General features: G+C 26.9%; 2 protein-coding genes across 6 annotated transcripts in view; one reads left to right on the top strand and one right to left on the bottom strand.

Moving 5' to 3' along the window:
- The first annotated feature begins 2,305 nt into the window (after positions 1–2,305).
- LOC126905888 (uncharacterized) overlaps positions 2,306–16,886 on the top strand; it is a 16,831-nt gene continuing 2,250 nt past the window's right edge. The window contains exons 1-4 of one of the 2 annotated variants that reach the window (XM_050686006.1): positions 2,306–2,462; positions 2,586–2,841; positions 3,142–3,278; positions 3,378–3,448. In XM_050686006.1, the coding sequence (XP_050541963.1) occupies position 2,462; positions 2,586–2,841; positions 3,142–3,278; positions 3,378–3,448 (465 nt within the window). In that variant the 5' untranslated portion in view covers positions 2,306–2,461. The remainder of the gene's footprint in view (positions 2,463–2,585; positions 2,842–3,141; positions 3,279–3,377; positions 3,449–16,886) is intronic. The other variant, XM_050686007.1, reaches the window with a different exon arrangement.
- The window catches only part of LOC126905890 (uncharacterized), a 20,022-nt gene continuing 15,298 nt past the window's right edge, over positions 12,163–16,886 (bottom strand). Inside the window, exons 1-4 of one of the 4 annotated variants that reach the window (XM_050686010.1) lie at positions 13,290–13,572; positions 12,992–13,166; positions 12,555–12,691; positions 12,163–12,455 (exon numbers count right to left, since the gene is read on the bottom strand). In XM_050686010.1, coding sequence (XP_050541967.1) covers positions 12,295–12,455; positions 12,555–12,691; positions 12,992–13,166; position 13,290 — 474 coding nt within the window. In that variant the 5' untranslated portion in view covers positions 13,291–13,572 and the 3' untranslated portion in view covers positions 12,163–12,294. Of the gene's footprint in view, positions 12,456–12,554; positions 12,692–12,991; positions 13,167–13,289; positions 13,573–14,298; positions 14,407–16,886 lie in introns of those variants that run through there. The other 3 variants (XM_050686011.1, XR_007704133.1, XR_007704134.1) reach the window with 3 other exon arrangements.

Genomic DNA, 16,886 nt, shown 5'->3' with positions numbered 1-16,886 from the left:
TCGCCTTCGTGGTAATAATTTACAACGATTATTTAATTGTTTAAACTTTACTTATATAGTAAAATGTACATCAATATAATAGTTATTATATATTTGTATTTTAAATACCTACTCAGTAATTGTTTAAGAATTTTTATATTGTTTGTAATTGTTTTGTAAGATTAATGAACATTATTTATTCCTAATTGGTATATTTATTAATATGTGTCAACCCTACTGATCAATTATAAAATGTTAATTTATCTCAATAGTTTTGACGCATTTATTAAATCTCATACATAAGAAATATTACATGGGTATATTTTGCATTATGAATTTTAATGTACTATTTATGTTATCTGCCTCATAAGGTTTAAACTTCCTTGTCTAAATAACAACATAATCACTTAAACATACTTAAATACTTTTATCTGTAATTTACTTATAAGAAAATGCAAAAATGCTTGTTTAATTTTGGAGAAACATTATGACAATTTCCCATTGAGGACTAAGAGAGCAATATTTAAACTAGAGTTAATTAAATATAAGAATTAATTTGTTTGAACTGATGGAATTATTTTTAAAAAAACTATAGGATTTAATTGAAATTAAATTGAAATATTTGATAATTTGATAAAACCATCTAGAAAGTTAAAAAGTTTGCACATTCGAGAAAACTGTATCGTTTTCACAGATCAACTATACGATCTAAATTTTTCCTGATATGTGAGATGTGTATAAATTTCTGTCAAATACTGACACTGACACTTCTTAGCCAAATAATTTAATACGTGTACTAATTTTGAATACACGTACCATATTACAAAATATATTATTACTTAATAATATTAAATAATAATGAAAATATGCTATATAATAATAAGTGAAAAACTTTACTGTAGTATTGTATAAATTCCGTATGAATTATCTATGGCAGAGGTTGCAGTTATAACAGAACTTCTTACAGACATTGTGCACAATAAAACTGAACCGAAATTTGAAATAAAATTACAGAACGCTTAATCGGTTTTCTTATAAAACTATCTTTGAACCAGGCCGAAACTAAAGGGTCGCTATTCCAAAAATGACTTCAGACTCAATATTGACTGATCAGGACCTGTTTTTGAGATAATGTGTATTTTTCATTTTTGAACAAAAAGAAAGCTTTTATTAAATTTTTAATATTCATTTTTATAAAAAATTAACATTTATATACAGTGAAAAATGTACTAACACTCGATGTCACATATATTTAAAAATATATGTTTTTTATTAATTCATTTATGGTACTTAAGATACTTTACCTATTATAATAAAAAAAAACCCAATGAATTTGTTTTATGAGAATCAAAATTTTTTATTATTTAATATAAGTACATTTGAAACAACATTCGTAATTTAAGAGTACATTATTATTACTTCGTATGAATTTTAAACGAATTTTTATTCAGTTTTAGATTTAAAATATTGAAAATAAATAAATATTTTCTTTATCATACCTTAAACATTTAATTTTCTATGGGTATATTTATTTTGAGAATCCAAAATTAATCTTTCTATATAAGAGTTTTAAACAATTTTACTAACTATCAATTTTTTTAATGTAAATGGCTGTGAAATATAAAAAACGTAATACTTCAAGAATAACAATTTTATGTATCATAAAATTTATTTTGTATTTTTTTAGTATTAATCCATAGCATAGTCTGGCTGCTTACAAATTTTTTTTAGTCAAATTTAGAGTTATAAATTTCGTCGACCTCAAGTAGTTAGGATAAATGCGAGGAAAAGAAGAAGAGTCAAATTTAATTATTCATACAAAAATTATCATAAGTATCGCAGAAAAGTTTGACATTGATTTCAGCAACTGCTCAATATTTAAAACTTAGACTTAAAATTTGCGAAAGGCAAGACAATTTTTGAAAGCTATTTTATAAATTCGCTTTTAAACTTGTATTAATAAAAGCGAATTTAAAAGTTCGAAAATTGAGAAGGAATAATAATAATATTGAATTGACATATATTTCTATTCATTGTAAGCTGGTTATGAACAAAAAGTCATCAAAATATCATATATGCTGACATTTTTATACACATGGCTATATAAAATGCACAATAACATCCATTATTTTTTTCCTTAACATATTATTATAATAATTTTTCAGTTTACTTGTAACAAAAAACCATGCTGGTTTAAAATATACATTATCGTATCCATTGAAACAGTGAAAACTTTTACAAATTTTGTTAGTTTACAACATAATTTTGTCAATTAGTTCAGTTGGCGTTTTGCATTCAACAATTCTTATATTTNCAATTCTTTCAGTTGGCGTTTTGCATTCGACGATTCTTATATTCTCTCATCCATCTCAAATACTCGATAATATATACACAGTTAAATTCTATTTATCTTAAAAATTATTATCATAATTCTTAATTAATCTAAACGGTACTATTACAAAGTGAAGCACAGCATTCCATTAGTAAGTGTCACATTGTATTGATATTTATTTATTTGTCACGATTTATTACTTGAAGTCAAAACAACATTTTTGAAAGATTAAAACAATTTTACAATTATTAATTAAAGTTTTATTTATTTACAGTGTCAAAAATATATAAGAAATCTGTTATAAAACGTTTGAATATTTTAGAAACTAGAAATAAAAAATACACCCGTATCCCTCCTGAAATCATGAAAAAGAATCGCCTGAAAGCTATTAATAAGATTTTGAATCGAGGAAATAATTTAACAAATATAAATATGTCAAAACATCAAGAACAAAATCCTGCATCAATTGAGATTCCTGACGTTGAAGAAAACTTTTCTAATAGAATGGCCGAGGATTTAATACGTCAAAAGTAATATTATTATTATCTTTTTTAAAATAAGTAATCAAAATTTCATATAAAATTAAACAACACAGAATAGTTACGTTACAAATAATAAAACTATTGAATTCTCACTGAAACTTAAACAAACTATGATTATATTAAAGATATGAACTTATTTCAATATATAAAAATTATTTTATCAATATTTTTTTTTGGATATATACAATTGTCATTGTTATGTATAGTATTTAGAGAAAACTAAGGACAGGAATCGTAATATATTTTTATGGCAATTAAAAATTTAACATAAATTTGTTTACATTATAGCAACTATACAGTGAGTCTCAATGCATCATTGTTAGAAAATATGACAGGTCAAAATGAGCCGTCAGACTTGAAAAGGAAAAATTATGAGACATCGGAGATCAAAATTATTAAAAGAAGAAAAATGTGTCACAGTCCTAGTAAGTAAAATCGTTTTAATACAACATAATTTAGTTTCGTGAGTAAGAAAATAGAAATAAAAGTTGTTTAATTTTATATTTAATAAATATCTTTTCTAGTTCGTCATGATCAAATGGTTGACAATATTGACACGGTTATTCATAACGGCCATCATTATAATGTACAACAGGTTTATGATGCCAAAACGAATCCATTCCTGCAACGAATTAAAAGAGAGATATGTATGGCGAGTGGGACTATTATAATACAAATTCCATGAGAACAAATCTCAGTCATGTTAATGATTTCAATATTATGTGTATATTATTTTGTCTTATTTTTCATTTGTTAATAATTTCATATACATTTTGTTTACGTTATCAACTTTTTTTTTGGCAACTTTTCGTATTATTGCAAATATTCTTTTTAATTGTATTAAAATTCATTTACTCAATAAAAACTTATTTTTCTTTTGAATATTGTTCACATTATTACAATAAAAATACATAGTGTATAGAAACAAATAATTTATTAAGGTTAATATTTAATTTTATAATTTTTAAAGTAATCGTTTGGTCATATTTTAAGTCTTCTTCACAATATATTTTTGCAGAGCGTTCAAAATTGATATATAAATATTGTATTTATTATAGCTGAACGTTGACTAGTGTAAATATGACTGACGACAGACGACCATTTACTTGTTGCTATATTTTTTAACGCGCGTCTTTTAGCAAGTACCCTATAATTCATTACTTCTCTTCGAGCGCTTCTGTGTAATCATCATTTTTGAAAAGATTTAAATTGCATTATGAAAAACTCAAATGTTAAACAGGTAAATAGTAAAATCTACTCTTAATTCTTTTTTATCCCTTTTCAGCTATACATAAAGTATAATTTTTATAGCATAATTTTCGACTGAAAGAAATATGGACTGTGTTAATTATTATACAATAAACGAACTAAAGAACAACGATTACGTTTTCCAACCTTAGACATGAGAATACATCAGCTGTGGGATACTTTATTGATACACCCAAAGGAAAACAAGTGGTGTATTACTATTCTCCCAATTTGTTTATACTAAGTTATGCAAAATTCATTGATCTTATTCTAAATGATGAAAAAGAGATTCATAATGCATTATATATGAATACAGCAAAGTCGCAGGAGAATATTCAAATATACTAGACTCCTAGTTCAAGTCCTTACAATAGTCCTTATTATGAAGATCAGCAAGTTTATAATGGTCAACATGAATCTTTTACAGCATCTGATACAAATAAAGATTTACATGAGGAGTTAATAACAAGACTTTAAATGTAATTTTATTATTTCTCATAAATAAGTAATCAATATTGCCTAAAAAATTAAACAACGCAGAAAATTTACTTCACGAGTATTACAATTTTTGTGTTCAAAAGAAATTTGTTGATCATTTTATATAATATATTATACATAATATACTATGAAATTAAATTAAAAACTATATATGACTGTTATAACATAAATAGAGAGCATGAGAGCTAAACTTAGTGCTACTCCTGAGATATTTGAAAATAATCAAATAGCTGTTGATAATTACGGTGTCTTCCATCTTTCGTGTACTAAACGGTTCAAATATAAATAGTCTATGTAATTCTGGTAAATCTGCTACATGTTCCAACTTTACACAAAATAAAAAAGTTTGAGACATCGGAGATCCAAAAAGTTAAAATAAGAAAATTGTTTCATAAGCCTATAATTTAACAGTAAAATTTTGAAATATTATATACTTCTATTTTACTGAGTAAGGACATAGAAATAAAAAATGCATAATTGTATGGTTAATAAAAATAAAACAACAGCTACATGTTCCAACCTAAGACAAGAGAAAATATCAGCTAATGTTTACATGATTACATGAAAATCATTTTTTTTAAATAATTAATAGAGTAATATGTCACCAAAAATGTGGAATATTATAGACTGGTTTCATATACTCACAAATTGAGTTAAAAAATTTATAAATTAAAAAGTAAGATTATGCAACTTTATAGTTATAACTGATTATTTCAAATTTTATTCGATAATTAATTGTTTAAAACACTGGAAATGAAAGATTTTAATTGTCTATATGATTAAGCAACTTATTATGTAATGAAGGAGAATTTTATTCATTTATGAGGATAATATATTTACTAGATAATAGTTGGGATTATTTGATATATTGTTAAAAAAATTAATCAAGTGAGAGCTGAGGAAAATTAACGAAAAAAAAAAAAAAACTGAAATGTAAAATAATTTTAATATGATTAAGAAATTCCTTTTCACGAGGATAGACTAAAGTGACGGGATCTTTGATATTCATTGAAGTTATTCAATCTAAATGAGATAAAAATTAAAGGAATTTTTGGATTTTTCCACCTTAAGTAGAGTTAAGATAAAAATGCAAAAAAATGGCAATTTGAATAACGGGTTCGAATCTCGTACCTCAAGCGTGAATGACTGTAGAGTAACCGATTTAAGTTAGATTCATATAACTAATATAAAAAAATTGGTGGAATTATTAATATATCAAATCCTTGTTAGGTATTTTATATAAAGAAAATATAGAAATATAAAATTTAGATGAAGACTATATGTTGCGTACGAGGCAGCTAGACCGTAGGACGGCTAGTTGTGCACCGCACTAGAATGCCGTTTTACCTTAAGCCTGTTTAATAAAACGTTAATAATGATGTGAGAGTGGGTCACCTAGGAGATGACAGCTAACTATACATCCAATAAGTAAACGAGAGTAGACAATAATTAAATAACAAATAATCACATATATTAGAAATTCCTCAGAGAGTATCTTAAATTTAAGGGGTAACGGGGGGCCCTTAAATACTAGTGGCCGGCGAAGCGGCATAAAACAAAATAATTAATCTCAATTAGAACAAACAATAATTAACATTAAAAATAATATAAAACTCAGCTGTATAGATGACGCTGTTGATGATGATTAGTGGATTGTATGAGATCTTGTGGTAATGGTGTCGAATATCTGAGTATGACGAGTCAGAGTGTAAATCCAGGTACGTAATGGCAGATGAGAACAGACCGCGAAAAGGCGACTACGGCAATGAAGATATTTAGTGATGGTCATGGCCCAATCACTAGTGGCGTGCAAGGGCACGTAAACTTTGAGCACAAGGGTGCAATAAACAAGAAATAAAAAACTATGCCGTACAATGGCCGAATAATTTTCTATTCAAGCAAAGACGCTTGCAACAGAAAAGGAATGACACGTAAAACTAAACGACTGACTGACTTATGACAATGAACTGCACATGGATGAAAACCGACACGGAGGTCATCGATTTGCTGTGATGGGTGAGCAAGGGGGTGAGTAAAGCAAGATGCTAGTGATCAGCTGTCCCACGAAATAATATAATCAACGATCTTTATAACAACTGGTCAAATAGATCCTTCTAAAGGCGTTCTGTACCATACACTATAAGAAGTCGAATTCTTCTTTTTTCAAAATGAAGTATACTACATAAGCTTTAATTATATATATATATATATATTTATATATAAATGTGTCATTATTTGCGAAACAGTTTCAAAATTTAAGTCGAAAAAGTTGCCCTTTTAAAACCTTATGCGTGGGCAAGTAAAGGGTCACATTTATATAAAAAATAAAACACATCATTAATATCTGAATTATCTTTAAAAAAAAATTATGTTAATATGTTCATTTTTATAAAAAAGTAGAAAATTACCAATTTTGATATTTGTAATTTTTTGGAAGATTTCCCTCACTTACGGGAAACAAAAGAATTTCATTATTTTTTCGAAAACAATGTAAAATGGTGTAAGAACATTTATTACTATGTTCTTCTACTTTAATCAATGCAGGCGTACCTCAAGGTGCGGTCACAGCTCCCCTCCTATTTAACATATATATATCTGATCAACCTTCTTCCCTCCATACGCTTGTCGGTGACTTTGCCAACGATAAAGCTATCTTAGCCTCTAGCCCTGATCCTCATTTAGCCTCTAGCTATATTCAGGACCACCTTCACCTTCTCCAAGCCTGGTACAAGGAATGGGGAGTTAAAATGAATGAATCCAAATCGATCCATTGTACTTTTACACTTCGGCAAGGAGTGTGCCCGACCCTCCTCCTTAACAACCAACCCCTCCCCACTGCCCAAAATGTACGCTACCTTGGAGTCAACATCGACCGTCGACTTACCTGGTCAGCTCACATTAAAAATAAAACTCGAACGCTGAACGATCGTTTTCGTCTTCTCCGGCCATTCCTAACTTCTAAAAATATCAAACTACCTACTAAATTACTGCTATATAAACTACTACTCAGGCCCATCTGGTCCTACGGTTTGCAACTCTGGGGCTCAGCCAAAGTATCAAATACAAACCGTATACAAAGGTTCCAATCCAAAGTCCTTCGCGTCATCTCCAAAGCTCCCTTCTATATTTCAAATGATACCCTTTATTCCGACTTCAATTTACCCACCGTCACTAAACTAGCCAAACTCCACTACAAACGATTCAATAACAAGTTAACACATCATTCCAATCCCCTTATTGTCCAACTATCATCTACAACTATTCCAGGAAATCCCCACAAAAGATTAAAAAGACAGTGGTGTCGTGACCTACTTTTATAATTTAAAAAAAAAAAATGTATATATATCAATCCAACTTATTATCACTATTATTAATATTATGTTAGGACTAATACCTTAAATTTAAATTAATATTCATGTTGAAGTACCTCCAATGGGAGGTCTCTTCACTCAGTCTCTTCTGTCTGTTTTTTTTTTTTCTTTTTATGTTATCACTTAAGCTTATTGTTCAATATTGTAACAGATAGCGTAATAATTAAAATTTTGTTAAAAAAAAAAAAAAAAAACTATGTTCTTACTACTTATATTACACACGTTTTATTTCTATTTATTTAATTCGTAATACATATTAATTAGCATAGAGGGAGATGCTGATGTGACAATTCTACTCAAAACAATATTGCTACTTAATAAGGATAAAAGTTTTACTATTTAAAATGAACTTAAATAATATACTTACATAAGTCTATATAACACATAACTCAAGATGACCATTTTAAAATTTTTACAATAACTGAATAGCAATTGATATACTAGTTTTTGTTAAATTTTCTGATCATATTAATCAAATATACAGTTTAATATAAGTCAATGTGCTGCATGATATTAATTAAGGTATGGTTAAATAAAATGAAAATTAATTTTTAGATATGTTACAGGCATTGACAGGTCGATTGCTAAGAAAACATTAACTTAACAACTTTAAACAAAACTGCCATCTTCACGGCAAACTGTCTAATAACTTTCTTTTATATTATTTCAGTACACATTAAATTATAGTGTAATAACATATTACTAAATAAAATTATATATTGAAACTAACTGTCATTGACTAATTGTTTATTTTTTATTCCACGTATCGAAACCTGATTTTTACGTTCTGTACAGTTGGACTAGTAGACAAGATATAATAAGTATTATTTAAATACATGCATATTTTTATATTGTATTGCAAGCGGGCTTTTAGATTAGTAATTCGGCCTGTAACAACAACGTGGTTTGTCACTTGCATAACGACTAGCTAGAGTAGCAAGGGTCGCCACCACCTACGCGAGGTGTCACACCTATCAGATATGATTACCGGACCATAGGTAGAATTTAATTTTAAGTTAATTAAAAGTATTATCTAAGTTAATATGTCGTTATATGTATAAATTACTATAATGCCTCGTGGTTTATAGAACACAATTATGACAATCAAAGTTGTATGTGGTTGATATGTAAAACATACCGTAGCCCGTGTCTAGATTAAGGAATAGGAATGAAATACACGCGAGTAATTAAGTTACTCGCGCAATAAAATAAATATTACAATTGAAATTAATAAGGAAATTTAATTTAATTGTTAAAAAAAGAAAATTAAGTTAAACATGGACAAAAATGCGAATGCATCAAAAACCATGTCTACAAATAAAGGCAATACAAATAAAATAAAATATTTAAACAAATAATATTACAAACATCACGGACGGTATTGGAACACATCCGTTAATGTTAATCGGAAATTAATGAAGAACACCAGGAGCGGTCTGGACACTCGCTCCTTAGCGTTGGCTAGAAGAAAAGGGAAACACGTGCTCTCCACACATAAACAAAATTAAGTTAATTTACAATAAAATAATTAATAAAATATAGCTCATTACATAAATATAATATAAAAAAGAAAACGATACCCGGTCTCCGAAGAGACCCATCCGATGGTCTGGATGCTTCGCCGAAAAGATCTGGCCGTTCGCCGTTGGCGGCTCTACTCCATCATTGAAAAATATGTCAATAAAACAACAAATGTGTGCACCCTAGCACGGTCAATGACAGAAGAAAGAATAGAGAAGAGTCAACACCGATCTAACGGCAATTTCAAATCGATAACGGCCAGTCTTTTTGGAAGGGATCAATACTGATAAACAATTCGATTTTAATTATATTTCTCTTTATCGCCTTATCTAGCGGTCAGAGGCAAAATAATGAGTGGTTGACACCGCTGTGTCAGAAAAAGGTTCTTTCGCGCGATAAAATAAATAAGTAGACATAACAAAAAATCATAAACGGTCCACCTTCGAATTTGTGACGTTACAGTATAATAACTATAAAATAGTTCCATTATCACAATTTTTATTTTTATCATTTTATACAGGTTATTATGCATTGTCTAGTTAAAAGTAAGATAGCAAATTGTAAATTTGTAGAATTTTTAGCAACGTTTTTATTCTATAAATTAGGTTAACTTAAATTAATTTTGATTTTAAAATAAATTTAAACACATAAAAGATTTATATATTTATTTTTATTCAATCGCAATGCATAAGTCTAACTTTGTAACCTAACATTAATATATAAATTTACCCTATGAAATGTAAATAAAAGCAAAAATCTTGTAGTGGTAATGAACTTCGAGAACAACAGACTAAGTCGTAGGAGGCAATTATAATATATACCATGAATATCACCACTATCAATTAAAACGAATACCACAACTAATTACGTAAGAAAACAACTATTTAAGATCGCATGAAGATACAAGATTAAAAGAAGATTCGTGAACACAATAAGGTTCCCACCCCTAATTTTAAAGAGAACCATAACTTATAAGCTCAAAAAGCATTATTAGACAAATTTTTTTTTCTCTTCTTTCTTTTCCCTTTTTCTTAATATTTTGACCTTTTATAAGGTTCAGAGTCGAACCTTTAATAAAGGAGAGGGTAATGTAAGAACATTTATTACTATGTTCTTACCACTTATATTACACACGTTTTATTTCTATTTATTTAATTCGTAATACATATTAATTAGCATAGAGGGAGATGCTGATGTGACAATTCTACTCTTCTGTAACCCAGAGCTACTGACGTCGAACTAACAAAGGGCAGTTGTGTATGAGTGGCCGTTATAGACATAGTTTTCAATATTATTACTTTTTTCTTATTTATATTATTTATAACCTTACTTGTTTTATTCAACGGCCCGTCTATCGCCAATTGTCATCAGAGCCAACCAGCTCCGTCTCACTTGGATATACCTACTAACCAACTGTACTAGGATTCAGGTCAGACGTATTGTACATTACATATACCTTATATTTACTAAACATCTAAAATATAACTTTACTTTGTCGTTGACATAAAACAATAGTCTAATTTTATTTAATAATTTATCCCGTGTAACTAAGGTACACGATTGCCTATGTCTCCTTCAGGCAATTAAAACTTATTTAAGGAGATAGGGACGATATTTGGGCAGACGTCGGATAGCTTCCGATTCTTGGTTTTGACCTCAACTATTAAACGAGCCCATAACAATGGCAAATATCGCAATTTGTATCTATAAAATTGCTATGTATTTTTTTTTAAACAGCCTAATATTTATAAAGTAAAAATCGAATGTTTATAAATACATCAATATTTATAAACATAATTATTTTTAAAATTAGAATTGAATCGGGAAACAATATTTTTACATATATGTAATATATGTTTAAAGGATGCTGTATTTTCCGAAAATTATCAAGAGTTTTATTGTAAAAACGGCTATTTTAAATCACATCTAATAGCAGATATAAAGTTTTTATAAAACGTGTACAAAATGAAAGATATACACTTAAAGTAATTATATAAAAAAAATTATGACACTGTTCAATTATAGGCTTATGAATAATTTTCTTACTTTAACTTTTTGGATCTCCGATGAACATTATATTATTATATATTAATGGCATAGTTTTTTAGTAAGATCTTGCATAAAAAACAAAAATATTTATTTTTAGAAATTGAAGTTGGAGAACTAAAATATTTTTAAAAAAAATTGGTTTAAACATAATTGAGAGTAGATTTTACAATTTACCTGTTAACCATTTGAGTTTTTCATAATGCAATTTTAATCTGTTCAAAAAAAATGTTTACGCATAATACGAACGTTAAATATGTATTATAGGACACTTGCAAAAAATGCACATTACAAAATATAGCAAGTCATGGGCGTCTGTCATCAGNATAGCAAAAAGTAAATGGGCGTCTGTCATCAGTCAAATTTACACTAGTCAACGTTCAGCTTTAATAAATACAATATTTATATATCAATTATGAACGCTATGTAAAAATATATATTGAAAAAGACTTAAAATATGACCAAACGATTACTTTAAAAATTATAAAATTAAATATTAACCTTAATAAATTATTTGTTTCTATACACTATTTATTTTTATTGTAATAATGTGAACAATATTCAAAACAAAAATAAGTTTTTATTGAGTAAATGAATTTTAATACAATTAAAAAGAATATTTGCAATAATACGAAAAGTTGCCAAAAAAAAAGTTGATAACGTAAACAAAATGTATATGAAATTATTAACAAATGAAAAATAAGACAAAATAATATACACATAATATTGAAATCATTAACATGACTGAGATTTGTTCTCATGGAATTTGTATTATAATAGTCCCACTCGCCATACATATCTCTCTTTTAATTCGTTGCAGGAATGGATTCGTTTTGGCATCATAAACCTGTTGTACATTATAATGATGGCCGTTATGAATAACCGTGTCAATATTGTCAACCATTTGATCATGACGAACTAGAAAAGATATTTATTAAATATAAAATTAAACAACTTTTATTTCTATTTTCTTACTCACGAAACTAAATTATGTTGTATTAAAACGATTTTACTTACTAGGACTGTGACACATTTTTCTTCTTTTAATAATTTTGATCTCCGATGTCTCATAATTTTTCCTTTTCAAGTCTGACGGCTCATTTTGACCTGTCATATTTTCTAACAATGATGCATTGAGACTCACTGTATAGTTGCTATAATGTAAACAAATTTATGTTAAATTTTTAATTGCCATAAAAATATATTACGATTCCTGTGCTTAGTTTTCTCTAAATACTATACATAACAATGACAATTGTATATATCCAAAAAAAAATATTGATAAAATAATTTTTATATATTGAAATACGTTCATATCTTTAATATAATCATAGTTTGTTTAAGTTTCAGTGAGAATTCAATAGTTTTATTACTTGTAATTTAACTATTCTGTGTTGTTTAATTTTATATGAAATTTTGTTTACTTATTTTAAAAAAGATAATAATAATATTACTTTTGACGTTTTGACATATTTATATTTGTTAAATTATTTCCACGATTCAAAATCTTATTAATAGCTTTCAGGCGATTTTGTTTCATGATTTCAGGAGGGATACGAGTATATTTTTTATTTCTAGTTTCTAAAATATTCAAACGTTTTATAACAGATTTCTTATAAATTTTTGACACTGTAAATAAATAAAACTTTAATTAATAATTGTAAAATTGTTTTAATCTTTAAAAAATGTTGTTTTGACTTCAAGTAATAAATCGCGACAAATAAATAAATATCTATACAATGTGACACTTACTAATGGAATGCTGTGCTTCACTTTGTAATAGTACCGTTTAGATTAATTAAGAATTATGATAATAATTTTTAAGATAAATAGAATTTAACTGTGTATATATTATCGCGTATTTGAGATGGATGAGAGAATATAAGAATCGTCGAATGCAAAACGCCAACTGAAAGATATGACAAAATTATGTTGTAAACTAACAAAATTTGTAAAAGTTTTCACTGTTTCAATGGATACGATAATTTATATTTTAAACCAGCATGGGTTTTTTGTGACAAATATAGAAATTAAGTACTTCTTATTAATAATAATTAGTGTGTTGTAATAATAGTATTAACGTGACAAAAATTATGCTATCATTTTATTACTCATATTATTGTGTATTTAAGGAAAATATTGTAAACTTTGATCACAATTAAATTATATGTCAATAAAAATATCTGGAAACACTAATGATGTTGATCTCTAATTGAATTAAAAGAAAAGTATAAAAGACGGGTTAACGTGGCATAAAAAACTTACTTTCACTTAGAATCTCTGAATGTCAGTTAGTTTATCAACATCATCAGTGTGAAAAGACACATTTTAAAAAAGAAAAAAAAAAGAATACTTATTCTAAGGTAAGCAAAAATGCTGAACATAAAATTTCTATATAAATAATAAAGTAAATAAGTACTTTTGGTAAAACTGAATCTATATAGAGCAGATTTCGTTTGAGCTGTTATTTTACGGTTGGCGATTGCTCTGGATTTTTAGTAAATTAAAATTTACATATACATATGAATAGTAATATTCCTTTTTCTTTGGAATTGTATTAGTAAAAAAAAAGAAAACCCTCGGAACACTGACCTCGAACACTGACTTAAATAATAAATTTAATATGTATTCTACGTTTTTCTAAAATGTCGACATATTTAAATATTATTAACACTTAATAATCATTATTTCTATGATCTAATTTATAACCTGTTATTAAAATAAGAAGAGTTTATAATTATTTTATTGAATAAGTACTTACATCAATAGATTTTTATAAAGCTTGTAACGTGACATCATGTGAGCCTTTAAATCTATTAATTTCTTATGGTTATGGTATTTTATATCCGGCCGTATAATCAGAAAGCTGTACTGTTGATATCAAGGTGAACGCTATACATATAGATAGACCACGCCGTACACAATTTTGGCAGTCCAATTTTTATTACGAATGGTCGCAGGGAAACGATGCACTGGACGCAGGCGATTGTGTTGATAGATAGCGTAAATTTATTACAAATGTTATTGGTATTATAAATGTTTAATAATTATTAAATGAATGTATGATGCAAATAATTAAATAGTTATTTTTATACTCGTTAATTGCATTTCATGTTATTAAGTAAGGTTTTTTAAGATTTTAACTCTTTGTAATTATTTTTTCATTGAAATTTAATTAAATTTTTTATTTTAATACTATACTAAGAATCCTTAATAGAACTTTGACATAAAATATGGTATTACAGTATAAGACTAAACTGTTGGGCTCTAAATATTTTTATAAATTATTTTGTAATTAGGTTGAGTTGAAAAATCTTTATGATAAAAATTATACTTTTTCTTGCGCTTTATATAGTAAAAATCCTAATCAATTAAACTTCCTAAAATAAGCCGACATTATTATTAGTGACCTTAGATTATCACAACCTATTAAAAGATATGGAGTAAAACCTCCATATTTTGATGATTTGCTATGGAATATCAACGCTGTTATAATGTTATATGAGCAACATCAAAATTTAAGATACGATTATTCGATAACTAGTAGGTTAAACCAGGATGTTTTAGAAAACACTTTTTCATTTTATCGTCAAAGGGAGGTTTTAATAAGAATTCTAAGACTAGGACTTTCAGGACATCATTTAGAATTCGAGCTAAACACAATTTAATGAGATCATCTGAAACCTCAAATTGTGAGCTAGATGATGACACTGATATTTTGGATTTACCTATATTTTCCACTAACGAAACTAACGACGAAACTACAACTGAAAATCCTATCCGATTATAGTTTAGACACATCTGAAATATCTTCCTTCCCTAATTCCTGTCCTACTATACAAGAACAACTGATTTCTGTTCCTACATTAACTTTAGAGACCTGTTCAATGTATATTTTGTTGGGTATCTCGGTAAAAAATTGTTAGGTAAATTTCTATATAAACCATGTTAAATTTATGAAAGAGGATACAAATCTTTTTAATGACAAAGAATTTTTAATTTTTTATAAAACATTTCAAACACAAAATCAAATAATTACTTGTAAGTTGAAAAACCAAAACAAATTTTAATACATTTTGTTACTAATGCTCAACAGATAATACATCATTTTTTAAATGAAAAGTAGTACACAACACAATTGAGTTTTAAATTAAATAGTATAATCACAAATGAATTATATCCTATTGTAAATACTTCACAAGAGTTCTTGTTACACTTAGAATATTTAACTTTAACTTTAATACATAGTAAACATTTTAGAATATTTAACTTGAAGTCAAAATTTCATAAGATGGGCTTCGCGGATAAATTAAAGATTCTAAGAGGAAATTAATATTATTATAGGATGAACTTATCTTAACTTCTTATTTTATCTTTTTTAGTGATCTGAACATTGGTTAAAATTGCTTTATTTGTTTGAATATCTTTTTCTAAAATATTTATAATTTGTTTTTTTTTTTAATATTTTATTATATATTTGAAAAATTAAATTATTATTTTATACATGAAAAGTTTTCATTATAAAATTTTGTAAGGTTTTCATTGAAAACCTTATAAAATGTGTAATTATTAATAAATATTTCACTTAGACTTGATTATTGGTAAGTTAAGAAATTAAACACCAAATAATATAAAAATCTTTACAGTGAACAAATCGGTAACGAGAAAGTTGTGTGTAATAAGTTAAGATTCTCAACACTAAAAGAAAATTAAAAGAACAAATTATAGTCAAACTTAAATCAATATAAATAAATAAATAAAAAACCCAGCATAGGGGGGTCACGGCACAGTGGTGATGTGGCATAGTTGAATCAGGTATAATGATATCTGACAGTGATTAAAATCACTATCAAATTAAACGCTTCATGGTGAAAATGACTACTGTATTCTATTTTTGTGTTAAAATTCTCGATCTTATATTTTACATTTTTAACTTTAAAATACTATAACTTTTTGAAAAATGTATGGATCAATACAATTTTTTTATGCGAAATAATATTTATATTCTTTTTTCATTCGATTTACTTTTTTTTTAAATCGGACCATTTCCTCTAATACAGGGTGGGTTCAAATCTTAAAAATGCATATAGAAAGTAGAATTTTTTCAGCTTAATTTTTGAAAGTGTTCCAGAAATACTGACATTTTTATATATATCTTAAATTAAAGCTAATGTAATATATTTTATTATGGAAAAAAAAATTTCCGACTTTATTTTGTTTTCATGGTAAAAACAGTCATAAAAGTTAATAAAAAAAACGGTAGTACAGTGGGGTTGAGGCACAGTGTGGACGAGGTATAGATGGGACAAGTATAGATGATATCTGACAGTGATTAAAATCACTATCATA

Source organism: Daktulosphaira vitifoliae, unplaced genomic scaffold (genome assembly GCF_025091365.1).
Source record: "Daktulosphaira vitifoliae isolate Bord-2020 unplaced genomic scaffold, ASM2509136v1 Scaffold_4, whole genome shotgun sequence".
NCBI classification, from domain to species: domain Eukaryota; kingdom Metazoa; phylum Arthropoda; class Insecta; order Hemiptera; family Phylloxeridae; genus Daktulosphaira; species Daktulosphaira vitifoliae.
Note: the sequence above shows the minus strand (reverse complement) of the source record. Positions and strands in the feature narration are given on the sequence as shown.